The 26,093-nt window shown below is 51.3% G+C and overlaps 12 protein-coding genes across 12 annotated transcripts; 7 read left to right on the forward strand and 5 right to left on the reverse strand.

Moving 5' to 3' along the window:
• Nucleotides 1–1,279: 1,279 nt before the first annotated feature.
• Nucleotides 1,280–1,492, reverse strand: COCVIDRAFT_39167 (hypothetical protein; the record flags this gene model as incomplete). Its single annotated transcript, XM_014699474.1, has 1 exon — nt 1,280–1,492. One exon carries the CDS (start codon nt 1,490–1,492, stop codon nt 1,280–1,282), a length of 213 nt encoding a protein of 70 aa, XP_014554960.1.
• Nucleotides 1,493–2,804: 1,312 nt separating this feature from the next.
• Nucleotides 2,805–3,787, forward strand: COCVIDRAFT_28009 (hypothetical protein; the record flags this gene model as incomplete). The annotated part of the gene is made up of 3 exons (XM_014699475.1): nt 2,805–2,892; nt 2,994–3,259; nt 3,311–3,787. 3 exons carry the CDS (start codon nt 2,805–2,807, stop codon nt 3,785–3,787), a joined length of 831 nt encoding a protein of 276 aa, XP_014554961.1.
• Nucleotides 3,788–4,120: 333 nt separating this feature from the next.
• Nucleotides 4,121–4,288, reverse strand: COCVIDRAFT_103606 (hypothetical protein; the record flags this gene model as incomplete). The annotated part of the gene is made up of 1 exon (XM_014699476.1): nt 4,121–4,288. A coding segment is annotated over one exon (168 nt), but the record flags the coding sequence as incomplete, so codon positions are not given.
• Nucleotides 4,289–5,318: 1,030 nt separating this feature from the next.
• On the forward strand, nt 5,319–7,677 carry COCVIDRAFT_103514 (hypothetical protein; the record flags this gene model as incomplete). Its single annotated transcript, XM_014699477.1, has 2 exons — nt 5,319–5,485; nt 5,547–7,677. 2 exons carry the CDS (start codon nt 5,319–5,321, stop codon nt 7,675–7,677), a joined length of 2,298 nt encoding a protein of 765 aa, XP_014554963.1.
• A 998-nt stretch (nt 7,678–8,675) lies between these two features.
• Nucleotides 8,676–9,002, reverse strand: COCVIDRAFT_103538 (hypothetical protein; the record flags this gene model as incomplete). Its single annotated transcript, XM_014699478.1, has 1 exon — nt 8,676–9,002. One exon carries the CDS (start codon nt 9,000–9,002, stop codon nt 8,676–8,678), a length of 327 nt encoding a protein of 108 aa, XP_014554964.1.
• Nucleotides 9,003–10,572: 1,570 nt separating this feature from the next.
• COCVIDRAFT_103462 (hypothetical protein) lies at nt 10,573–12,232 on the reverse strand (the record flags this gene model as incomplete). The annotated part of the gene is made up of 2 exons (XM_014699479.1): nt 10,573–12,026; nt 12,076–12,232. 2 exons carry the CDS (start codon nt 12,230–12,232, stop codon nt 10,573–10,575), a joined length of 1,611 nt encoding a protein of 536 aa, XP_014554965.1.
• Nucleotides 12,233–12,513: 281 nt separating this feature from the next.
• On the forward strand, nt 12,514–13,368 carry COCVIDRAFT_103479 (hypothetical protein; the record flags this gene model as incomplete). The annotated part of the gene is made up of 2 exons (XM_014699480.1): nt 12,514–12,679; nt 12,734–13,368. 2 exons carry the CDS (start codon nt 12,514–12,516, stop codon nt 13,366–13,368), a joined length of 801 nt encoding a protein of 266 aa, XP_014554966.1.
• Nucleotides 13,369–13,479: 111 nt separating this feature from the next.
• COCVIDRAFT_103649 (hypothetical protein) lies at nt 13,480–14,763 on the reverse strand (the record flags this gene model as incomplete). Its single annotated transcript, XM_014699481.1, has 1 exon — nt 13,480–14,763. The coding sequence occupies one exon, from the start codon at nt 14,761–14,763 to the stop codon at nt 13,480–13,482; it is 1,284 nt and encodes a 427-aa protein (XP_014554967.1).
• A 747-nt stretch (nt 14,764–15,510) lies between these two features.
• Nucleotides 15,511–19,425, forward strand: COCVIDRAFT_39173 (hypothetical protein; the record flags this gene model as incomplete). The annotated part of the gene is made up of 5 exons (XM_014699482.1): nt 15,511–16,287; nt 16,463–16,700; nt 16,846–16,994; nt 17,051–18,529; nt 18,577–19,425. 5 exons carry the CDS (start codon nt 15,511–15,513, stop codon nt 19,423–19,425), a joined length of 3,492 nt encoding a protein of 1,163 aa, XP_014554968.1.
• A 671-nt stretch (nt 19,426–20,096) lies between these two features.
• COCVIDRAFT_39174 (glycoside hydrolase family 47 protein) lies at nt 20,097–22,064 on the forward strand (the record flags this gene model as incomplete). The annotated part of the gene is made up of 2 exons (XM_014699483.1): nt 20,097–21,833; nt 21,936–22,064. 2 exons carry the CDS (start codon nt 20,097–20,099, stop codon nt 22,062–22,064), a joined length of 1,866 nt encoding a protein of 621 aa, XP_014554969.1.
• Nucleotides 22,065–23,494: 1,430 nt separating this feature from the next.
• COCVIDRAFT_54003 (hypothetical protein) lies at nt 23,495–23,979 on the forward strand (the record flags this gene model as incomplete). The annotated part of the gene is made up of 2 exons (XM_014699484.1): nt 23,495–23,754; nt 23,811–23,979. Coding segments are annotated over 2 exons (429 nt in total), but the record flags the coding sequence as incomplete, so codon positions are not given.
• Nucleotides 23,980–24,854: 875 nt separating this feature from the next.
• COCVIDRAFT_28017 (hypothetical protein) lies at nt 24,855–25,503 on the forward strand (the record flags this gene model as incomplete). Its single annotated transcript, XM_014699485.1, has 3 exons — nt 24,855–24,923; nt 24,979–25,169; nt 25,242–25,503. 3 exons carry the CDS (start codon nt 24,855–24,857, stop codon nt 25,501–25,503), a joined length of 522 nt encoding a protein of 173 aa, XP_014554971.1.
• Nucleotides 25,504–26,093: the final 590 nt, after the last annotated feature.

Genomic DNA, 26,093 nt, shown 5'->3' on the forward strand with positions numbered 1-26,093 from the left:
ACGGCATTGCTTTCGTTGCACCAGACCCCTCAATTCCGTGTGCCCGCGCTAGAAAAAAAAACTGCGCGTATGCTCCTTCGAGTTTGCGTTGGACCTAGCATGTATGCAAGCGAACGGGTTGGCGAAACGTGGTCGTGCGCTGATGGGATCATTGTGTTTACCCTGTTCTGACACCGGTGTTGGCATTGTGGCTGCTGTGAGGAAGCATGGACTACTTGCGCGGATACTGGATAGTGAAAGATTGAGGCATAGGTAATTGTGCTATGTTCACTACTACACACTCGTTGAATCACCCGCCAGCATTACTAACGTAAGATGCCATCCCCTTTCTCTCTCTCCCCGCGGCTACAAATCCTCACAAACCCATCTACATGCTTGAAATCAGACCTTGGACAAACCATCGATACGCCACCGTTTGCCCCCCCCCCCCCTTCTCCACCAAAAGCCTAATCTTACATGCACATGCAAAACTTCTCGAGTGACTCGCTTCCAACCCCCCAGTATGTATACAAGTGTAACATGTCAGGAATGTCAACAGTTCAAAATATGGTTTGACTGGATAGAAACGAGTAATTGGCTTTTGCTTTGCTTTGCTTCTCCCCCCATTGCTGCGCTAACTCTAACGCCAAGTCTGCGCCGATGCCGTCGCGAAGCGCCCGGTGGTGATTGGGGATTTTTTGAACGGTAGAGGGAAAGGGGGTGGAGATTGTAGAGGTTATGACATGTTTGTTTTGAGACTGGATGCTGAGTTGACAATGCTCTTTTTTGTATTACTTGGGAAATACTTGCACATGTACAGTGGGCGATAGGTATCAAGCCGGATTTGTATTTCTTTGTCCTCACGTAGTGCCATGGGAACCAAAGTATGTTGAGAACATGAAAAAAAATATATTATATTGAAAGTATCACAAGACATTTTGCAACAAGGTACAACGTAGTCTTGATGCCTGCTTGACTGTCTGCATCCAACTCGTATTTTGACACACGCAACGCAGTTTTTATACGCCAGTCGGAAGATATTTTGTCGCACCGGAGAAAAAGTAGTCGGAGATGACGGAAGATATGTCTGCTGAAAAAGAAAAAGACTCGACGGAGAGATATGCGCGTGTTGACACTCCAGGGGGGGGTATTTGAAAATGAAAATCGCTGTAGTAGCCGTGGGACCCTGCAGCCACGAGGATGACAAATGTACGTGTGGGGAGGGTCGATCAGAGCGAAGCTTGGGATGCTTAGACCGGACCCTTCTTCTTTTTTTTGTTGTCTGATTGCTTTGTCCGCTCTACCGCTTGATAAAGCCGAGCATCTTTCCCTTCTTCGCTTCCTTCTTCTTCGGGTACATTTTGGATGTCACAAAGTGGACATACCAGATGATCGCGCCGAGAACAGAGAGGCCGAAGATGACAAGGAACAGTGTAATGACTGGTCGGCCGTCTGCTTCTACTGAGCGTAGCGCAGTGGGTGTGAGAATTGGTGCGAGCCACGAGAAACTCATTGTGAGAGGAGTAGTTGTCGGGGACTTTTTTGTTGGTGTCGGACAGATTTGGCTTAGACTGACGTGGGGGCTTGCAGGGACAACGGCAAAGCTCGTGATTATAATCGGGGAATATGGACAGCCGGCTGCCAGTGAAGAGAAGGTAATAAAAAGATATCGCCGGCGATGTGATGGAGAATCAAAGATAAGTGAACGTGATGTTTGATGGGCAGCTGCGAGATAGTATCGCGAGAGTGCGACAGCTAGCGTTCATGTATCTCCACTGACAGGCACAAGGCAACGGCGCGTCAGCCAAACCCACGTCGTTTCGCCCATGAGCTGACCTCTTGGAAATCTTGGCCGCTCGCATGATGTTTACCTCAGAAGCCATACGCCTTGCGTATGGCGACATGCCCAACGTGAGGCGATTGTGCGATATGGCGGATGTTTCAAATTCAAGGCGGGCCAAGAGACCATGGTGAGACGCTCTCGTTGCAGAAGCTTGCAATGCCCAGCCCAAGCATAATTACTGCGAGCCGGCCCACAGCAGGGCTTCTGCATCGAAGGCCCACGCCAGTGGATCCCATCAAGTCCGAGTTTCCCGCACCACGTCGGTTACTACCGATAGTATGCTCTAAACCCGACCTGCTTTAACCGCCGTCGTCGACCCGAACGTCCCCGGGGCAGGAATGACAGCTCGCCTTAGGCTCACAGTCTGCCTAGGGCATCGGTCGCCGACGCTGCGCGTAATTGGTAGGATAAATGGGAAACCAAACTCCGAGTCGGGTAGTACAGTAGTAGTAGGTTCCCTCGGAGAATTGTGGGTAGATGATGTAGGTTGCAACACATTTACGTTGGTCTATCCAAAGTCCGGTCGAGGACACTCAAGTCCAGGGAAATTCAGCGAAGTCCAGTAAGTCGAGCCGAACACTATCGTGCTATAGTAAGGTGTTCCCGAAGATGCAGGTGATGCGAGCAGTTTTGCTGCTTCTAGCACGTGTTGGGCTTAGTAAAGGTCCTCACGTAAGCGCCGGCTCGGCTCGGCTGTGATTGGCCGCGTGCGAGAAAAGGTTCTCCTCACCAACAGACTGCTAGAAAAGAACGCGTGGTTATATGAACTCTATCTCCATCTCATCTGCATTTGACATACGTGTATAAAACAAACAACTTGGTTTGTGTAATCGCTTTCACATCTGCTGACCTGTAGACACCTCGATAAAAGGACCCATTTTCCTACCTGACCGCGTTGGCGCATTCCCACAGTTACTCCGCCGCCACCAGTAACATACGCCCACAGCAGCAGAACTTGCTTGTTTCAACATATAAATTCAACATGGCTCCCATGAAGATTGAAAGCCCCAAATCGCCAGTCGAAAGACCTTCCTCGCGTGGCTCACCCGACCGGGCAAAGAAGCGCGCAAGTACGTCGACAGTTTGCTCCCCGATTGCTCTTACCCCTCTTCCTCGTGCTGCTGCTGCTTCTTAACCAAGGGCAAGGCTAATATTGCCGTACTACCCGTAGGAACACAATCGATGCCTCCCCCAGAGCTGCCGAGACTGGTGGCAGAGCAACATGCTCCCATCCCCACCAACGACAAGGACACACAACGGCTGATTGTCGTGCTCTGCAGCGCCACGCTCGAGACCTACAAGGCATCACATGGAAATGGCCGGGGACCCGGTGCGCGCGAGGATAAATACAACCTGCTCAACAGTGACGACCACATTGGCGTAATGCGGAAAATGGGGCGCGACATTAGCGAGGCTCGGCCAGATATTACACACCAAGTGCGTACAAGAGGAGGCTAATGGTGCTAATCAGCTAACATGGCGACGCAGTGTCTCCTCACCCTACTTGACTCGCCAATCAACAAGGCAGGCAGGCTTCAGATCTACATCCACACATCCAAGAACGTACTCATCCGGGTCAGCCCTACCGTGCGCATTCCGCGTACGTTTAAGCGATTTGCTGGTCTCATGGTGCAGCTGCTTCACAGACATCAGATCCGATCGACTACGTCGCAAGAGAAGCTCATTGAGGTGATCAAGAACCCGATTACAGACCACCTACCACCAAACTGCCGAAAGGTAACGCTCAGCTTTGACTCTGAGGTGGTGCGAGTGAGCGACTACATTGGAAGCCTCAACAAGGGCGAGAGCATTGCCGTGTTTGTTGGTGCCATGGCCAAGGGCAACGACGACTTTGCCGACGACATCAAGGACGACAGCATTGCGATTAGTCAGTTCAACCTCAGTGCCAGCGTTGCGTGCAGTAAGTTCTGCCATGCGGCCGAGGACGTGTGGAATATCTTCTAGATGAGTGGCCAGCCAAAAAGGAGGGACCTATCCATGGACAACACGCCAACATGCCCATATGCAACAAAGAAAAAAACCGGTCGACGAGTCGGATTGGAGACCGGCCTACCGCAGGACTAGGAAAAAGTGATACGGGGCAGAAGCAGTTCGGGGCTTAGATTACAACATCAACAGCCGGGACGCTTGCTGCATGTGATTTTGGGCGGGTGCCTGAGGTTTTTTTACAACAAAACAACTACTCTGGCTCAACGCACAAACATCAGTCTTCTTTGGAAGACGGCAGGGCAGCTCAACCTGCCCCGCACCTCGTGTTTTTTTCTTTGGTTTTTAAACTTATTTTTTGTTTGTTTGTGTGTAGCTAGTGTGGCGCAGTCGGCCGAGTGGTGTGCTGGCAGTGGGCTTATGTGTGGCTGGATATTGGGCTCTGCTTGAGTGGGTGGGTTGTTTATTGGGTTGGAGTAGGTAATCGCGGCACCTTTTTGTCAGGACGTGTACGTGTGTAGTATAGATAGATGGCGATGGACATGGCGAGCACGATGATCAGGAGTGTCAGCAATGTAACTGCTGGCGAATGAAAAGAAAAGTTGACGCCTTCACGTCATGTTCGCACTGAGAGCCGTTGACCCCTCGATGACATGTCTGGGGGGCTAAGCCTGTTTGGGGGCTAGCGCGGGCGGCATGGATGGCTCGTCGGCGCGCATGCGGCGGGAGAGTGACGGGCTGGGTGAGGAGAGGCCGGGAGCCGCATCGCCGATCTTCCACGATGGTCAGCGAACATGGCCAAAAGCAACGACTACAAGGCAGCTTGATGCCAGCGACAGCCACCAGCCACCCCCAGGGCGCGGTGAGGACAACCCCGTGACCGCCTCACCAGGGCTGCCGTTCTGGGCCTTGGATGTAGACAGCAGAGCCCGCCCCGTTTCGTCTCCTACGACGTCAGACCATAGCAAATAGCGCCCAGTGCGGCGAGCGGTGGTGTGTCCAGACCGCAGACGGCAAATAGTCGACCGCACGCGACAAGCGACTAGGAGAGGAAGAGAAGCATTTGCAGCGCAGCGTCATGGGCGTAGTGAAGCGTGCGGCCATCCTAAACCACTCGCGGTTGCGGGCCGGTGGTCAGCAGCCAATACCGGCCACTGCTGCATCGCTTACCTTTACAAATTTGTTAGCCTGCAGACGCAGGACATGTGGCAGCATCTCAACTTGTTGACAGCGGCCTCCCTGATTCCCGCCTGCAGCTGTGCGTGCCCTGTACCACTCACTGCCTTTTCCGCTCAACCAGCCAACCGGACCCGGACGCTGTGCTATACTCCCTCCACCACGCATCCACACACGGCTCCGGCACCGCGTCACTTGTGATATAAACCTCCACCTCGTACCACGACCCGGTACAGATGCTCGACTTGCCTTGCCATCACCCAAAACATTGCCATTGAACCATCCAAACTCTGAACCCCCACCTTCTCCCTCACTACTCTACATCCCACTGTGTACATCCATACTCTCATATCCACACAACCTTCCCCCAGCAATGCCCGTCGCCCACATAGGCCTCACAGTCGCCCATCTTCCAACCTCGACATCCTTCTTTCTCTCCGCACTCCAGCCCCTGGGCTACCGCTACATTGGAGAGTCTGGCCACCAGATCGGGCTAGGTATTCACAATGCCGACTTCTTCCTCTGCCAAGAAACGCCTGGGTACGAACCACAATTCATCAGCCCATGTCTACTAAGTTCACCGCAACTAACTCCTGAATAGCGTAAAGGCTGGTGCCGCACACATTGCCTTCACCGCTCCCAGCACAACCGCGGTCCGCAACTTCTACACCGCGGCATTGAAAGCTGGCGGTCGCCCCAACGGAAGCCCAGCCACTCGATGCGCTGAGACTGGCCACTTCAACGCTGCAGTACTAGACTTTGACGGAAACAGCATCGAGGCCGTTTACCGCAACGGGCCCGACATTGCAGAAGACGGCACCGTTTACCAGCACAGCAGAATCATCACGTGGTCAAGAACAGTCACCACAACCACCACCACTTCCACCTCCACTTCCTACCGTGAGAGCTCCTCTACCAGCAACACTTACACATCTGCCTCGAGGACCGCACAGACTACTACCGCACCACCACAGGCCGAGCCAGCTGTTGCAAAACCACCCACGGTAGTCCGAAGCTTCTCAGCAGACGACGTCATGTCTTCCCCCCCTCAGCAGCAGCAGCAGCAGCAGCAGGCCGCCAAATCCGAGTCCGGTGAAGGTGCCGGCAAGCAACTCTTTGGTGCACTTCTTGGAGCCGCTGCAGGAGCTGCTGTTGCCTATGCATTCGCCCGGAGCGAGCGTGACAGCGCAAAGAAAGAGGCCGAATTCAACGCTTTCCTCGATGCCAAAAGCGCGGTCAAGACAGCGGCAACTCTTTTCGCTCAGACCCCGGCGCAGCCTGAACCACCCCAGCAAACCCCACAACCCGAACCGCCAGCTCAGCCAGCGCAGCCCGCACAGCCCGCACCTGAGACGACCGCTCCGCCAAAACCTGCTCCATCAGTACACCGCAACAACGATGACAACGACGACGCGCGGTCTACCTATTCACGCGCCTCTCAGATCCCAAGGTCATCGGTCCCCCGCCAAATCGAGGCTGCCCCCGCCGACTACTACTCGCCTTCCCAGTTTGGTGCCCCAAGTGCCCTTGCCCAGGCTCGCGCCCTCGAGTATGCAAAGCCGCTTGAGATTGAGTATGCGCCGGCCTACTCTCGTGCTCCCTCAGCCGCTCCCTCAAGGCTTAGGGCCTCTGACCGTGCCAGCACTAGCCCCGACTTGTTGATGCTTGAGCAGGCAAGGGAGCAGGCAAGGAGCACAGTGTCGGCAGCCAGACCAGAGCCTACACCTTCGTCTTTGAAGCCACCGCGACCACACAAGTCTCACAGTGTCGTCTCTAAGGCATACAGCGCAGCTCCAAGTGCTGCGGCCAGTTCCTTCATCTCGTCCTTTGTCGCCGATGATGAGGATATGCAAAGCGCTGCGGGTAGTGTTCGTTCGCATCACACGAGCAGATCAAAAGCAAAGTCCTCGCATAGCAAGCACGGCAGCAGTCGTAGGGAGCGTGAGGCTTCTCCCCCACCAGCTGAATCCAAGGTGCCCCCCAAGGTTCCATCCAAGGCCGCTTCAATTGTTAGCAATCTCTTCAAACGTGACAAGGCCAAGACCCAAGAGGTGGTAGAAGAAGAAGACGAGGACTTTATTGATGATTTCGACTTTGACGACATGTCTGAAGACGATCTCGACACTGTGGTACCCAGTGACAGCATCTCGCAGATTGGCGATGGTCCACGCCGCAGACACCGATCCCACCGTCACAAGAGCAAGGAGAATGACGATGCCGAAACCTCTGTCAGCCGCCGTAGCAGGAAGCACACCGAGAACGCCGAGTCTTCGACCACCCACCGCAGCAAAAAGCATGCTGATGACGACGAGTCCACGATCAGCAAATCTTCCAGGCGCTCTCATCGCTCTCGCTCCCACAGGACCCCCGACTCGGCTGAAGATGATGAGTCTCTGCGTCCCCACCGTTCCTCCCGGTCCTCCAAGTCCAAAGCTGCTCACGCATCCGAACCCAGCGAGGTCTCCACCGTACGCCCCGTCAAGACATCATCCTCATCCTCATCCGGCAAGTCTCGCAAGGATAGCCTCACCCAAGGACAGTACGATCACTTGTTCGATGAGGTCCAGTACGGAACCGGCAGCGTGCGCGCATCCCGACATCCTCCTTCCCCCAGCATGGTCAGTGCTGCACGCAAGAACCCGATGCGTAGTATGATTAGCTTTAATCATGCGCAAAAGGTGAGGAACTTTGAGGGAAGCCAGGCTGGCATGTCGCGTGATAACGACGACTAGGTCATGTGAGTTGGAGAGACACAAGTGTGTGAGAAGTGGGTGGTACACTCAGTTTCTTTTGCCTCTTTAGACACTGTTGCATCATCGCATCGTACCTTGTTTACAATGCTTGTTGTTTTTTTCTTTTCTTGGTCAGATTGCTGCTACTTACTGTACTGTTGCTTTTCTCTCTCTTCTGTATCTGCGCTCTCTTTGCTATTACATAAGCTTAGCGACTTTGTTTGACATTGTCATGCACACAGCGGCATTGGGCACGGCGTTTTTTCTTTTCTTTTTCTTTTGTCTATTTTACACTTCTCACATTCCTTTTTTTGGCTCGGGTTCACTTGACTCCCTTGCATGTTTATAGATTTTTATGTGTTGGCATATGAACATATATGATTTAGAAACGAAAAACTATGAAAATGAGAGAATGAGAGAAATGGGTATATGAGGGATATATGGATAGGGGATGGGGGGTACTGGGAAATAGAAATATTATATTGTTTTAACTTGGGTATTCGAACTTTTGTGCTTTGAATCTTACTTGATGTGATATGTTGGTTATCATTCCTAATAATGCTTTACACACGCGCACACAACCAACTCGCAGAATTCCCAATACACACGTGATACATTGGAAAATCAGATAATGTGGTATGTGTGGTATAAACACACACACACAAAAAAAACGCTACAACCCCCTTTGCTCCCTCCCTCCCTCCCTCCATCACAGACTCCTCTAACCTTCCCCATCTCCATCTCCATATCCATCCAACCCTCCCCAAATCAAACAGTCCTCCCCCTCCCCACCCCCCTAAACCCCACACCCCCCTTCTTCTCCACCCACTCCTTCTTCCGCGCCCCAAACAACGCCTCGGGCGGCGCCTGCCCCGGATCACACTCCCAGCACTCACCTCCCCGTTCACGCTGCACCTGCGTGGTGAGTTCGCAGAGTGGGTGGCGGGCGCAGGTGCGGTGGATGGTTAGTGTGTGTGTGCAGGTTGTGTGTTTGAGGGTTACGGTTGTGCACATTTTTTTTTTCTCTCTTTCTTGTTGTCTTTTTTTTTCTTTGAGGAAAGGGAGTGGGAGGGTGGATAGGGGTGGGGGGAGAGAGGATAGATATGGGGGATGGAGGAAGAAGGGGTTTGAGATGTGGGAGGAGAGGAAGAAGGAAGAGGGGGGAGTCTAATAACCCCCAGTGTAGAGAAGATGCTTGATGTCGGAGGAGGAGGAAAAGGGTCTAATAACCCGGGTAAGCTCGTTTGAAGTGGTAGATGATGGATTGCTCTGTGTAGACTACTTGCCGCGGATGTAGTGGTTGATTTGGGAATGCGGGATAACATAACGGGTGAGGCTGGGCTGAGCTGAGCTGAGCTGGGCGGTGGAGCGCTCTCGGCCCCACTGAGGACAGAAGATGCTTGTAAGAAGTTTTTCCTCCTCTTCACGCGGATATGATATGTGGTATCGGGTTGCTTTTGGACTTTGAGTTGGGGGGAGGTTTCCTTCCCCTTCGGGCAAGGGAGGGGAAAAGAAAGATGTTGTTTGGGTTTGGAGTTGGAGATCTAGTAGTATGGATCTGTCAATAGGAGACTAATTCAACATAATCATATGCGGCTATCTTGACCGGTTGTCCAGATACACGTTTACGTACATACACACTTCCGACACTGGGGCTTATGAACAGCTCATCTTGACACCAACCATCTCTTAGCGACCTCACGTACTCACCTCGGATATCCAGACCCCTTCGTGATACCCTTTATCACCGCGATCTTATCTCGTATAGCATCAGCAAGACGTCTCGACTTGGCAGGCCTCCCGCGAGGGAAAAAAAGGAAACAACAAAACCTCAGGGTCCAGCCCGCCGCCTATCCGGCATTTAAAAACCTGCACTGACAACACCGCACCCTCATACCCCCGCCCTGACTAATGCACCCGCATAGCCCCAAGGAAGCGATTCGGGATAAGGACGAGACGAGAAGAGGATAGAGGGGGTGTGCGTAAATTCGGCATGAACCCTGGAACCACAAAGACTAGCACAGAACAGCACGCGATCGCCGATTCCAGAGAAAAGGACACACCGACAGCCACCAAGCCCCCTCCCCCTCCACCCCTCCCCCATACCATAGGTGTCGGACCACAACGTGCGATGGAAACGTGGACGCGTTCCCTGCGTCGCGCCGCCGGCGGCGGCCAGGTGGGAGGAAATACCGGGGGAGAGGGACTAGACCTGATGGGGGGAAGAGCCAAGCGGTATTGGTACCCGGTTGTTGAGTGACTCGTGCGTCTGGTGGTGAGCTGGAAGGAAACGGGCGTTGTTCGGATGGGATCCGAGAGGTTGGGGGGCAGGCGGGCTTGGGAGGGTTCATAGCAAGGAAAATTGTCATCGCCGATTTGGTTTCTTCAGCCCTGTGCTCGACTCGGCTGTTTCCGGATTCGTCGTAATTGGGACAAGTCCGGTGGTCGACATCGCAATAAGGTTTTTCCTTTGTCTCTGGATGAGAGACGCGTCTTGTTTCTTGTTTGATATCGTGCGCTTCTCTTTTTTTTTCTGGGAAAAATAAACGTTGTTTGCAAGGTGTGGACCAACCAGCAATGCTGAGTACGTCATGGGAATGAGATTACGGGTATCTAAATTGGATATAAGATAACATGAGCGCTGGCACTTTTGAGTAACGTATACAGGAACAGGAGAGCTCTCATCATGGTAAAAGGGCGTATGTATGCTGTGCCAGACGCGGTACGTCAACCGGGCTTAGGACCGATGATTTAGCCGATTGGAGGTTCAAACCGCTTAGCGTCATACTGATACTACGCTTTAATGCTAAAGCCACGCAGTTTGCTGAAGAGTGATACGACTGAAATCAGATAGGCGGCGCCCATAAAGAAGGCCCAATGACTAGCAGACACATGTTAGTAGAAAGCATCCGGATTATTGTCAGGCCCGCGGTTGCCATTGTCGACATCGTCCAAACTTCTATACTGCGACTGTCCGCCGCGGCCACGTCCTCGACCGCCACCACCACGGTCTCCGCGGTAGCCACCACGAGCGCCGCCTCTTTGGCCATAGGATGTATGCCTATTGCTTCCACGACCGCGGTCTCGGTTGCCTCCACGGTAACCTCCCGGCCTCTCATCTCGGTCTCTGCCTCCGCGGCCAGGGTTTGACCGCGAGTTGTCATTGCGTCCGTTCTGGTCCTCCTTGCGATGGGACTTGTTAGGGAAATAGCTCTCATACTCGCTCTCGTTTGCCGTTTCTTCTTCAATGCGCAACATCTGCTTCTCACCTACGACAGTGTCAAATTCAAACGCTTGCTCCTGGGGCACGGGATGCCAGTTGGAGATGCGTGCAGCATCTGCTGGCCGGCCATTCTTGCGAATTGCCAAGACGACTGTTGGAACGGGATTTTCAGAGTAGAATTTTGCGCCTTTGGGCACAGTCTCGACTCTGGCAGCCCACAACTTGTTCTCAAAGCACGAAACAGCAGTCACCTTCCACCGGACCTTGGCGCCGATGCCACCCACCTTGTCCAGTATGCTCTTCGGGCATGGTTTTGGTGTAATCAGAATGCTGTTTGCGAGATATCGGATATCGTCTTTTGGAGCACCAGGGGGTAAGGAGACGAGAGAAGTCAACTTCTCAGTCATGTCCGGGGGAATCATATAGCCGGTATAGAAGACGGTCTTCTTGATCTGGTACGGTGGTGTGCCAGGAGGAACGTTGCCCGACTTGACTTGGATGTTGTGTGTGTTGATCATCTTCTGAATCTCGGCAATCTCCGCAACAGGGTCGAGTGAAGTGGCGTTCTCCGGAACCTGTATAACCTCTGTGGTAATGGGACGACGCGACGCCTGTGTTTGTGCCCTGATCAAGCCCTCGTTGAACTGAAAGAAAAAGTCGCGGAAGCCTTTGGTGTGCTTCACTCGATCTTCGTAAATGTGTAGCTTCTCAGCGTCCTTGTACGTGTAGACAATATCCTTTAGCAGCTCTTGCTTGAACTCCATTGTATTCTTGAATTTCTGCCCTGCAGGTCCAATTGCAGGCTTCAGGCAGACCATGTCGAATTCCAGGCGCCTGCTGCGTATGATGCGCTTGACAAGATCGGCAAAGTTGGACTCGCCACGGCCTGTGAGGAGCACACTCAGCGCATCCTTTTGCGCCATTGACGATTCGACGAGCTCGACAATCTGTTCATTCCACCAGCCCTGCCATGCGCGCGCCTCTTCCTTTTCGAGGCCTTGGCCCGTTGCTGCTAAGATGCTCGAATCGTGCCACCAGCCTCCGTTGAGGAACATGTCGGGTGAGCCAAGCTGGCCGATGGTGGCGCTGTTCCATAGTTGCTTGTTCGGGAGAGGGCTTGCAAATACTGTTCTGTTGTCAGTACTGGACGTGCGACACGGATGTGGCAAGCGTACGGGTGTTGTCAAAGTCGTAGACGTGAATGGCCTTGATTTCGGATACGGGAGGGAGTTCCTTGTCGTCGCATGACCACCGCTTGAGTGCCGTCACGGTATGATATGTGGCTTTTCCATTTGGGCCTGCGACGGCAGGCCGGGTTGCTGTTGCTAGCATGGCTGGGAATGAGCGTCGGAGACAAGTTGAGGCAATGCGTCGGGTGGCGGAGAGGAGCATGCAGGAGCAAAACTAGACTGCAACAGGCGCAGAACCTTCTGCGGTGAATTACACGCCTTTATACACGTGCAGCGAGTGTGAAGAGTGAATGATGAAGCCGCAGACTGCGTGCAAGAGGGAAGTCGCGACTACTTTTGGCTGGCCCGAGCGCACTTCCGACCCATGAGCTCATCATCGGAATTCAGGGCCTTTTCTTTTCCCTTCTCCAACACTACAAGCGCATGCCAGCAAGTACGGCCGGGTCTGCGCACGACGACAGGGAAGACACATGCGTAATATGTCTTTCACCTGTCACGGAGAGAGCCATTACTGCACCATGCAACCATTACACGTTTGATTTTGTCTGTCTGGTATCATGGTTGCAGCAACGGTCAACTTGCCCGCTATGTACGTAGGCCCGACTTACATGTTATAGTTACTATTTCTGATACCGAAATTCAGGCAAATCAAACGTCACTGCTGTTCAGTACGACTGGCGTTCTCCATCAGACTACAAAAGCTATACTGTCCCTTGTAGTCACCCTTCCACCAACAATGACAGTCGCACGGACCGACCGGGCTCTCTCTTCGCTCCTTATGGACTACCCAGAAGGCCTAGAGGTACCCGCCGTCCGTACTCTCCACCTGTTGAAGATCTAGCTCTACGCAGACGCAGGGAGGTTTACCGTAGGAAACTGTACTCCCTACATGTCGGCAGCAACCCCTTCTCCGGGTACCGCGACATTACGCCTGAAATGATTGCGCACTCTCCCGAGATGCAATCCAAGGCGCGTGCTTGGATCCGACGTGAACTCCGCGTCTTCACCTTCTTGTACACGGATTCCACAGGTCCTTCGTCCTCTGGCGCAACAACAAGTAGCAACGCCGAGTTTCTGCTGTCCTACATTGTGTCCATCCTGAAAATGGTAGATCTGAAAGCCAGTCATGGTCATGCAGAGAACTTGGTGGCCGAGTTCTTGGGTAGAGAAAATAGCAAGCTCTTCCTACACGAGTTAAATGCTTGGATGAGGAGTCCGTATACCAAAGTAGAAGAGTGGGATCAAGCCGTACAGTACATGGAAGACTTGGAGGCATAGCATAGTGTACGTCTTCATTAGACTTGGAAGAGTATTGGGGTTTGGTGATTGATGTTTTCAATCACTCTCGATAAGAAACTTAGATTCTTGTCTGTAACGAACTGGCATTATTTACTTGGATCCTTGTTTTGAGTCCGCCGGTGGCAGCATGACGACATACTCTCTCTCACTTCCGCCAAACTTGATTATGTCCTTGTCCCGAAGCTCAAAGTACCGGCTCGCTTCAAGATCTTCACCGTTCAATTCCGTACCATTACTGCTTTCCAAATCGATAATGTAGGGTTTGACCTTGCCTCGCGTGCTCTTTACTCCAAATTCGTCTTCAACCGTCTTCTGGATATACCGGAACTGGATGACGGCGTGCTGTCCGCTTGAACTAGGGTGCTCGAGAACATAGTCTACAACTTCGTGTGACCGACCCAGCAGCCAACAGCTTTTTTGCCAGAGCTCAATCGTGTCCACCACATCATCCCCCTTGAAGACAAACATGCGCCATGGCTGTGATGAAGGCGGTTTCCGTGCCTCGGCTGGTTCGTGATATTTGAGGGAAATCTTTGTGCCTTCTACCCGGTTGGCAGCTTTCGCCAGCGCACCCGTGGGTTTGAAGTTGGGTTTCTCCTTGTCTGCCGGGGCACCCCCATATTTCGATGGTGGTTGGGCAGAGTCGTCGAGACCGCGGAAGGAGATTTCCTGCGAAGGCAGAGGCTTCTTCTCACGCTTGTGCCGAGGAGGTGAACGTGACCGAGACTTGGAACGTGTATGTCGGCGACGTTTAGGTGGCGGCGACCTCGACCGAGAAGGCGAACGACTGCGCGGCTTGCGCGAGCGATAAGGTATGGGCGAGCGTGGGCGCGAACGCATTCGATCCTGGGACTTGTCCCTCCGTCGATGATCCTTGTCCTTGGAGCGCGAGCGGTCTCGTCGGCTGTGTCTGTCTCTGGAACGATCACGCCGCCTGTCTTTTGAACGGTCTCTCTTCCGGTCGCCAGACCTATCACGCCTTCTATCCCGTGACCGGTCTCGCCGTCTGTCCTTTGACCTATCCCTCTTACGATCTTTTGATCCATCGCGCCTCCTATCTCTGGACGAGTCGCGCGGCTCTCTGTATGGCTCAGGTGAAGGCTCCCGTTTGCGAATAGCGCCTGACTCTATGGCTGGATTCCTGGGCGCGTGGTCCTTGGATGCATTTCCCGGCTTCTCTGTTCGAGACCTGCTGCTCGAACGCCGGCCCGATGCCGTTGAAGGCTCTCTCCTTGCGTGATCCGACCCATTTCGGGAGAAGCTGCTGGGACTCTCATTTCTGCTGTTACTGGTCTGCGCTGATGCCGCTCTGTCCTCTTTGGACTGCTGGGTTAGCAGTCGCCGCGCGCTGTATGGCGACAGGTCTCTCGTCATGTTGGGGATCGATTGCTGGCAGCAGCCTAACAGTGCAGCATGGAAATCGGAGCGAGATGACGTGCCCAATTTTTTCTTCCACTAGTGAATTCAATAACCAGGTTTTTGGCGTCAGGCTGCAAGGGTAGCAGGAAGTAGCCGTCTAGGAAATTACGCCGTGGATGGCAGATTGCAGCAAGACAAGTTTGATAACTCCAAAGAGTCGCGACTAAAGACGCAGTAGCGTGAAAAGAATTGAAGCTACGCGGTCGCGACTTTCCCCACATCAGACAGGCGGCCCGAGCTTGCTGCACCTCATCCCCCCTGGTCCGGCGTTATTTGTGCTAGGACGCCACGTGCATCCTTCTCTGCCATGTCCTTCATTCGTTCGTCACACTTGTGTATCTACCGCGGCCTTATAGGGCGGCTATCTTGTGTTCATGTATTCATGTTGACAAGCAAGATATGGCGCCATCTCTTCTTGATTCGGGCCCTTTTGGCCCATATAGGCATTGTGCTCAGAATATGGTGTAGCTCCTATGTTCGGGCCCCAAGGCACGACTCAGGGCGCAATGAATAATTCAGACGCATTGCACAGACAGTATAACCACGGACAAGACTCCATGAGATCCCTTGCTGTTGAGCTCTCGTGTATCATCCCTTTTCCACCTCCAGCCCAACACTGCCACTCGAGCGCGTCAAGCTGTCAATTCATATCCATGTCTCCACAACTTCCTCGTTAATTGTATTGCGCCCCGGGCCGGCACAATGCCAGCCAAACCTGTTCTCTCCTGGTCTAAACGCCACAGTGGCGTTGACCCTTCTTCTCGGACGGGACTACTCGATACGCTGAAACGGCGGCCATCGAAGCTTGTAACCACGACAGCAGACGGCAAGCAAAATGGATCCAGTACAAGCGTTGCTCAGTACGATACAGCACTGGCCAGCGCAGTCAATAATCTCCATGTCGCAGTCAATGACATGTTGCATTCACCAGAATCGATAAATACGCTATGCTCAAAATACTCTTTTGTGGACAAACCCCTTCCAAGTAGGCCACGGTCTGCATCGGTGCCATCATTGGTAGAGTTGCCCGCTGAGTTGCCGGAATCAACCCCTTTACAGGGTCAAGGCTATCCGTTGTATCATGATCCTATTCGCACGACAAGATCGGTCCAGGACTTTCAGAATGAGAGCCATCGCCCGAAAATGCAACCGGCCTGTGAGAAGGTCGCTACTTTGGATGTACCAAAGCCGGCTATACCAACATTGACTCACGCCAGAAGCGTCCCGCATCTGAATTCCCGATACAGTTTGACAAAGACGACCCGCCCCAGCAAAATCCCTGTTCCCAGTACAGCAGCCACTCAGTCTGGTTTTCAAGGATTACAGCGAAATCACTCCCTAGTCGACACTACCTTGCAGAGACTTCCAGAGTCTAGTGTGATGAAGTCACTTCCTATCGTCACTAAGAACGACCTTGTCGAAAGAGACGGTAGAAATTCCGATCAAGGAGTTGAAAAGCGTCACGGCTATATAGAAGTGGTGAGTCTCTTTCACTTTTTCTTTCACACGCATGTTGGCGAGACTTACAAAAGTCTCGTGCGAGGAAGTTTTTCCAGAACTTCGATGTATAACGAACATTGATGTTGAAACCATTCCCCTCTCAAACGCTTTCGAGGGCCGTAATTGAGCTCCCAAACATGCTAATCATTTACAGACGTCTTCTCAAACTAGCCCAACATCAGCACACAGCAAACATGCCCATGAGCTAGAGTCGACTAACGCTAGTCAACTTCAAACCATAGCAATGTTGCAAGCCCAGTTTGACAACCTAAGGGCCGCACATGAGTCCCATGTGGAGACGCTCAAACGTTCACATTCGGTGCAAGTCGCTTCTCTGGAGAACCAAGCACGACTGCTCAAGGAACGAATGAACGAGGAAGGCCTTCAGCGAAGTGAGTACGGTTTTCCTTGTTGCATCACGAAGCTTGCCCTCAAAGGCCGCATATGATTGTCATTTTGTGATACCGGACAATGTGGGCTCTTCGTGTTGTACATTCGGAATACCACACACAAAGTCTAATGACTAAGCATATATAGGGTCAAGCGGTGACTGGCTACATGTCCCAGTCGATGAGGGAGTCAAGAAGCCGACGAACTTCGAATCTCTAGACCTAGACACCTCTTTTGATGAGATATTGACGGGCAAGGCACATTCAGATACATTTCCACTAAATGCCCGTGAAATGGTAATGATGCCTGGAAAACAACGCACTTGATATATATACTGAAACAGATTCATTAGGAAAATTTGAAGCGCAAGCTTTTTGCCTCTCCTCGCCTAGAAACAGCAACCCAGAACCTACATTTAGAACTTAGCTTATACGCACGAGACAATGCTGCACTCCAGAAAGAGGTTGATTCACTAACGGCAAAGTTGAATGAGTCGAACGAGAGCGAGCGAAAGCTGAGGAGTACGCTGGGCCTGATGGAAACAAAAAGTGTTAAGTGGGAAGAGAAAGCAAAGCACGCCAACAAGCTCATTGACAAGCTCACTGAGAAAATCCATGCTCTAAAAAACACCACTGCCGATCTCGAGGCCCGCCTTGAAATTGCCAATACCAAACGATTGGATGCTGAAGAACAGCTCTCGAATTGGAGGGATAAGAAGTCGCCGTTCGACCTCACTCCCGCCAAGCTACGTATCTCATCGGATACGAGTCGGGCAGCTTCAGGTACCCAAACTAGTACAGATACCCAGACATCTAGTGAACTAGCCAAGAATTCAGAAGCAGTCGACTCGGGAAACCCCACGCCGGATGCATCTACCTCGAAAACTGAGCAGCTACAAGCCCAGGTTGCTGAGAAGAATGCATACGTAGCTGAACTGGAAGTGAAACGAGAAGAGCTACAACGAAAACTCAACCAACTTGAGCAAGAGCACAAGAGAGTGGCTGTCCAATCGGATCTTCAATACGAGCTTCTGAAAGAAACTCGCACAAGCGACAAGCTGATCGAACAGCTCCGGAACGCGGTCATTAACCGTGAATCCACAATCATGGAAAACGAAGAGGCGATCCACACATTGACGAGGCAGCTCGAGTACCACAAGGTCTTGCTGCAAGCAGAAATCCGACAACATACAGCGATGAAGCTTTTTGTTGCCGAGGAAGAACAGCCTCTGCCAGAGCTTAGGTCGTTGGCCAAGGGAGCAGATATTGATTGTTGGATCGAGAAGCTTCATGAGCATTTGAAGAGAGAGAAGCTTAATAACGAGGGCGAAACTGTCGCTGACACGCCCGAAGCTAAGATCGAAAGGCTGCGTCGCGAGATTGACTTTTATGTGCGCGAAATCATCCTGTTCAAGCTTGATATCAAGGGGTACAGGAGCGACATTCGAAAATTGAAGGAGATGGCTGCGAACAAGGGTAGCTCCGAAGAATCGGGTGATAATAGAGAGAAGGCTTCCGCAACCTCACCAGTCCGATCTACTTTTGCACCCGTCACACCCGAGCTAGATGCCTTTCTCAACGCTTCGTCAATTAGGGACCACACCGATATCTTGTCGAAATCTGAAGAGCTTTCTGTTACTCCGTCAACACCAGGTCCTTCTCACAAAAGCTGGACTGGAGAGGATAATGAGCATTTATTTGGGCTGGAGATACCCAAGGCTTCTCAGAGTTGGAAACATAACAGCTTCTTTGCAACCGAGTCTGTTCGTATTGACTCGGCTTTCTCACCTTCTCCGAACCCAAATCTGACTTCACAGCACTCTACACCTTCGGTACGTAAGCTGACCAATCTTTGATTTACTATCTGACTCTTGTTTAGTGTGTTTTGAGCGAATCTCTTGAACTTGGCCAGCAGCCTGATACACTCAATGAGCCCACAGAAAAAGGACGGACAACATCAACGGCCGAACGGGAAGCAGCGTCTTACAGACAATTCATATTCATGTCAGATGCCCCTGAGTCACCTCCAAGTATGCCAGTTGATATGCCTCAACTGCCAGACGATTCCGACTTGAGCGAACAGGTAGCGGAAATCCCGTTCAGCCCTTGCGACGAGGCGACGGTGCTTCTACCACCACAATCACCTACAACATCAGTCTCTGAAACAGATTCAGTAATTTCGACTGCGAGTGATTTCCTTTCGTATACTGTGCTTCCAACCGAACGCAAGCCAAGTAATGCTTCAACACCAAGCGTGCCTTTCCAGGTAGCTGTAGAGCCGCCGCCAGCACCAGTACTTGTCACGCCAGCTGTTGCCACTCATACCCTGGGCTGCTCAATCACCCGCGGTGCACCATTCGATGTCAAACTACCTGCTTCCAAATCCGAGATTGATGAGACTACGGCGCCACCCACTCTCGCGGATGCACCAGTCCCACAAACCAAGATATGGCAAGAAGAAATGCCTGAAACAACCGAATCATCTTCGAGTTCTCCTACTGTGTTCGCAGGAGAAGAAGAGCAATCCATGAGTCTCCCTACCATTATGTCTCGCTTACGCGGAAGTATAAGCAGCGTCTACTCGGCGGACAGTGTGTCGAAGCCCAGCGAACAACAAGACACCGAGATATCCGAGAGCAACGTCCTTAATATGTTGAAAGCACTGCAGAGCTGCCCGTTTAGCCTCAAACCAAAATCATCGTCTTCGTCATTAAGAAGCTTTGCATGATAACAAAGTATTCAAGTTATCACCTCGGCTCAGCAATTTCTGGGCAACAGTCTTTTGAGAGCGTCATATCCGACAGGGTAGGACATGGAGTTTCTTTTGTTAATCCCACTCGTCGGACTCACATACAGCACACGACATGTTTTCTTATCTTCTTTTCCTGAATGTGTAACTAGTTTTTGGGAACATGGTATAAATTAGCACTAATGTCACAACGCATAAGTTTGTACCCGAGAAGGAATTGGAAGATGCACTGGTATAATGTATGTAAGCTTGCTAAGGCCCAAACTTGGAGTGCTATTTTTGCAAGCCAGATATGATTGCGTGGACAGCCGACTATTGGTTTGCATAGTTATTCGTAAAACCATGGACTATAGCAATTTTTGGTTGCGCGAAGTGCGATATGTCTCGTATGTGGTGCCGTAATGCCGAATAGCAGACCGACTAGCCCGTATCTATCGGATGACCTCGTAGTTAAGCGGACGCCCCAGGCAAGGATGTTGAGCTCGCCGCCTTGGGTACCGCCTTGGCAGGGACACTGCATCCCAGAGGCAGGCATTAGCTTCCCCACAATCTGTCCATGTAAGATGGAGTCAGCTTCTTGCGCGTTCTCCGTACTCCTCATTCCCCCCTTCTCTTCACCTTGTGGGAGTCGTGGGTAATTGTAATACATAATGGCGCTGATGCGGCGCTACACTCTCTATGTCCTTATGGGCTTTAGTCTCATCTACTTTCTTTACTGTCTCAAGACACCTTATGAGGACCCAGACAACGCGGTTATAGTCGGCGACCAGGACCACCACGAACACGAGCACGAACATGAGCAAGACCACAAACACGAGCACGAGCATAAACATCCAGATCAACATACACACGCAAACGAGCCGCAAAGGACACAAAAGTTCCCGTCGTTTGATTGGGCCAAGGTGCCGTTCCACAATCGCATCGAGTCGTTCACTCCGCTACCAGCCGGCGAACCGAAAGCGTTACCCAAGATCCAGTTTAAATTCGGAGCCGAAGACGCCACGGCGAAGAACATCCGCGAAACGAGGAGAGAAGAAGTCAAGAAGCAATTCTTCAAATGCTGGAAGAACTACCGCAGCCATGCATGGATGCACGATGAGGTGCGTCCCATAAGCGGGGGAGTGTCGGACCACTTTGGAGGCTGGGCCGCCACGCTCATCGACGCGCTTGACACGCTATACATCATGGGTTTTGAAGAGGAATTCGCGTCGGCCGTCGAGGATGTCGAGCGCATCGACTTTGGATACACGGATTTGGAAACGGTCAATGTGTTTGAGACCAACATCCGGCACCTGGGTGGTCTGCTATCGGCTTTTGAACTCAGCGGCGATGAGCGGTTGCTGAAGAAGGCAAAGGAGGTGGGTGAAATGCTGTACCATGCTTTCGACACACCCAACCACATGCCCATTACGCGATGGCAGTTTCGCGCTGGGGGTGAGGGCAAGCCCCAAGCAGCAGATGGACAGGTTCTCCTTGCGGAAATTGGAAGTATGACCATGGAGTTTACGCGTCTCTCGCAATTGACAGGCGACCCAAAATGGTACGATGCAGTAGCAAGAATATCCCAGCTTCTAGACGCCCAACAGGGCAAAACGAAGCTTCCTGGCATGTGGCCGTTGATGGTGAATGCACGAAATGCCGATTTCACCCAAGATATCAGTTTCACCCTTGGCAGCATGGCCGACTCCGCATACGAGTATCTGACCAAAGAATACATGCTCCTCGGCGGCCTCGACACCACCTACCACAAGATGTACGAAAGCGCCATGGAAACTGCCTCCAAACACATCCTCTTCCGCCCCTCCAACCCAGAAGACTACGACATGCTCGTCTCGGGCTTCGTCTCCGTCTCCGAAGACTCAACCCCCCACCTCGACCCTGTCCTCCAGCACCTCGCCTGTTACACGGGCGGTATGTTCGCCCTCGGCGGTCGCCTCTTCTCAAACGAAACACATCTACAAATTGCTCGCAAGCTCACCGACACATGCGTCTGGGCCTACCGCGCATCCCCCGCAGGCATCATGCCCGAAGTATCGCATCTGCTCCCCTGCGCCTCCTCCACCACATGCTCCTGGGACGAATCCGCATGGCAACAAGGTATCATGGCCCGCACCTCCGCCTCCGAAAAAGAGCAGGATCTACTGAAGAACATTGCGAACTTGCGTCTTCCACCAGGGTTCACATCTATAGAGGACCGCCGCTACATCCTCCGCCCCGAGGCTATCGAAAGCGTGTTCGTCATGTATCGCGTTACGGGTGAGCAGCAGTGGCAGGCTGCGGCGTGGGATATGTGGAATGCGATTTTGAAGTCTACCGATACGGATATTGGGAATTCGGCGTTGGTGGATGTTTCGGCGCCGCAGCCGCCTAGGGAGGATAGTATGGAGGTATGTTCAATGCTCCCCTTTTTCATTGTATCTTCCTCTCTCCCCTCCCTTTCTTGCTACCTTGAAGGCCTTGTTGAGTATGTTGACTGATGATAACAACAGAGCTTCTGGATGGCGGAGACGCTAAAATATTTCTATCTTACATTTAGTGAGCCCAGCGTTGTTAGTCTGGATGACTGGGTTTTGAATACCGAGGCACATCCGTTTAAGGTGCCCAAACCCAAGGCTTAGAAACGACCTTGGTTCTTCTTCCTTTATTTTTCTTTTCTTCCAGGTTTGTATAATATAGAAAGGGGAACGGGATATATGTGGGTTTTCTTAGCATTTATTTCAGGAAGAAATAAAAGATAATATGCACCCCCTGTGTAGTACACAGATATAACGGAGAAAGTGCATCCCCAAGGTGAAGAGACACGCTGTGTGGCGAGACAAGGTTCATGGTTCGGACTACTCGGAGATCGCTTCTTCACAAACTTGTTCGAGATATAGCTGACACATCATGGTTTCTACCAAGAAACAAGCATAGTATATTGTATTGGAAAGAATACGGTCCGACGCTAGTCATATATGCCACGCTAACGTTAATGCGCAGGTTGGACGCTGCGGCAATGCACTGAAGGCAGCTTTAGAGGGAGGTCACGAGTGTTACACAGAGTTGAGTGCTTATACTCCTATAGGCTCGATCTGAGTTAGGGCGAGTAGGAATGAGTGTAAGCGCCATGAGGGTTTTGTCTAACAATTCGGCGGAGTGGTGTGCTTGAGAATAATGGGTTTTCGCAAACACGAATCTATATTTCTACAAACTAACAAGTACCAGTCTTGCAAAGTAAAGTGGCTAGTAAGAAATTAAAATATGAGTTGACTACAAGAATAGTAATAATGAAATCTATCCATCCTTGTATCCTCATTGCTTCCAGTCATGTCCTCTCTGGCTTCCCATTCTTGGCAGGATGCCAACACTTAGCGGGAGGTCAAGTCACGTAACCATTGCCCCGCGATGATCATCTCGTTCTGGAATCGAGCAATATTTTAACCACCTTCTCGTGACCTTTAGCTGAAGCTGCCTGCAGTGCGTTGTCGAAGCGTCCACCCTGTGCGTTAATCTTAGTGCCCTTTCTAAGCAGTACAGTGGCGAGCACAATCAGCTTCCGGTTCAGCGGCAAATCTCCACTGCTACCATGTCGGCACTATTGCGTAATAGGCGTGGCTTTGTAATCAATACCATATGGCGTATTGCAAAGTTCAGTTATACAGATGCAAGATAGGCTGCCTAAGTTAGTAGTAATCTACAATAGTCGCAAATGCCGCAGATGACCAGACACGGGAGGCTGAAGTCTTATGACGTTGTCAAGGCATCAGGAAGTAAGCCACATGACTCCAATAATATAAATAAACGACGAATCCAGTCCCTATCCAACACTCATTCACCAGCCATCACCTCCTTCCAAGTATCCACTTGGACTCGACCTTGTCACATTTACTCTTACACAAACAAGGAACCAATCATGTCCGACCCCATAGCACATGATTCTGCAGACTTGCAGCACGGAGACAATGAACAGCCACCATCGAACCAACAGTATGCACAGGAATCAGCCTCGCAAGTAAGCGATGCTGATCCTTCTGTTGAGAGCGCACCTGCGAATCCATCCCGGCAGACTCGGGATATGGTCAATTCTCTAATCAAATACATGAAGAGACCAGAGGATGGAAAGTGCTTCACCTGCCTCTGCAAGGACGGCGTTCTCCGAATCCTCTACTTCCTACCCGCACCACTCGACGAGCCCACTCCAATCGCAGTATACGACGCCAAGCCTCTATCTCCAGAACTGCTCAAGGCGTACCTTGACTATAGGATGGAGTGGAGCCAAGAGGTAGAAGACCGCTTTCGAGGAGTCGATGGAACATCTGTTCCACAAGAGTTAGTAGTTCACAGATAAATACATGGTTGCAATTCTTGTTTGACTAACTTATTAGGCATTGGTTACATCCCCCACCGGGCGTAATCGAATCCCGGGGTAGCAAGAACGAGCGCGTTGAAGAAATCAAGAGATACAATGACAAAGTACGACAAGGCGAAGGAAGTGGCAAAACAGCGGGGCCAGCTTGTGGAGGCATGCCCAGCAATTTTGATCTTCGTCCACGTTGAAGCAATCTGCCTATTTTGTCCTGCAGTGCTTACATCACTGTTCACTCGTGACGGACAAGTAGACAAGGGTTGGTTGTATGCAGTGTAATCAAACGTAACGATGGATTTCAATAGTAGAATCTTGTACAGCCTCAATTGGAAGTATGCCCAGAATCTCTAAACATGTATTGACAACTTATCTTAGCGTTTGCACGATGTCTGCTTCACTGGGTATATCTATCAACCCCTTGATATCAGTAGCTCTCTGATCATGTTGAGATATTCGAGCAAAGCGAGCCAGCCTACCAACAAGATAGATTGATATCAAATCTACATGATTCTCGATGCCGCGTCCTACTGTGTTAATGCTTATTGCAATGAACATGCCAAGATCCCAAGGCTTGCTCGAACATTCTTATAGGTCGGTTAATACGTTACGGCGTAGCCCTTGGCACAAAGGATCGATATAACAATCTACAAGTCAGTTGGACAGAATCCCATACGCCCTTGAAGGCGGGGTTCGGCTTACGCCGCAGTACAGTATAGGTGGTTATAGCCAAACATAAGCTCCAGGACGGCACGAGATTGGTTTGAACATATCTATAGAATTGATGATGTATTACGGCGTAGCTGTTCAGGATAGTTGATATTACAATAAGGTGCAATTGGTTAGTCATTTAGGATCCTATACGTTCTTGCAGGCGGATTCGGCTCGCACCACAGTATAGCATAGACTGGATCCAAACATACCTACACTCTTGCACGACACGAGATTGTATAAAACGATACTCCAGCTCTCCTAGCAGATGCCTTGAATCACTGAATCGCTGGTTAACCTCTATTAAACGCCCGGCAAATCACTACTTCACTAGACTTCACTCTCGACTATCACCATGAGACTTTCACTTTTTCTGTCTGCTAGTGCAGCTTTCTTGCTCGCAACAGCTACATCAAACGAAGGAGTAAGTCGAAAATGTGGCTACTTCGGCGCAACCAGATATTAACCTTCATCTCTAGTCGCTATCTGAGGCCATCAAAGGCCTCGCCAAGGGCAACGGCGTTCAAGTGCTAGGGTATGATGGAGTGCTGCGTAGCCTGAATCTAGAGCGCACCAAGGTCATCGATTACATCCAACTCGACAAAGATCAAGTTGCCGAGTATGTTAAGACCCGCTTAGATGAGAGTGTCCGAGAGCACTTCACTGGAGTGTAAGTCTACCTTGCCCCTCGCATGCCGTCAACATGACAGATAAGAGCTGATCGTTGGTCAAATGAATTTAGCGACGGCACGACCGTTATCTCCAAGGAACAGTTGCTAGCTGTTCCAGACTTCATCCAGCCGTATGTACCAAAGCCGCAGACATCCAAGCCAGGGAAAGAGGTGTCTCCTTTACTGGAAAAGAGAGCCTGTAACGACCATGCCTGCGACGGAAACGAAGATTGTTGGGAGTTGAACTGCGACGACTGCGTGTGGCGGTCCCAATACTGTGGAGGAGGATCTTGGGGCTGTATCAACTACTACCGTTGCTCAGAAATCTATTGAGATGGATATATATATCAGTCCAGGGGGGCTTCCACGCGTTCGCAACACTGTTCCACCAGCGGCAAGGCTGTTAGAAGCAATGCACAATCTGCCTTCTCTTCCGCCTTTTCTATTTTCTGTAGGGCGTGTAGTCGTATTTGCGCGAGAAGGTACTGGCAGAAGAATACTTCTTATAACTAGACTTGTAACACGAGTTTACATAAGCACACTTGTCGTGGATCGAATCTACAAGTGAATCTGTCAGGTGAACTGTGCCTGGAGAATAGAATTAATCTGGAAATCAGAAATCAGAAATCGACTGCGCTCGCGACTGTACCTTGACCACGCCCTGCTCGTAGTTACAAGTAACAGCAAGAAAGATTCCTTCTCCAAAGAGAAAGACGAGTGGTTGCAGAACTCACTCGGATTCACGCAGGTACTTGTTCACTCAAAGGGAAAATTTCTTACATCAAGGCCTAAATAGCTTTGCGAAAGCGCTGATGAAGCATATTGAGGCAGCGCTGGACAAAGAACACAGGGTACTATCCATAAGAAATCAATCGTGTGCATGCATCTGTAGATACTTCTAGGTGGCCATCAGCATACGCCAC

Source organism: Bipolaris victoriae (genome assembly GCF_000527765.1).
Source record: "Bipolaris victoriae FI3 unplaced genomic scaffold scaffold_61, whole genome shotgun sequence".
NCBI lineage: Eukaryota > Fungi > Ascomycota > Dothideomycetes > Pleosporales > Pleosporaceae > Bipolaris > Bipolaris victoriae.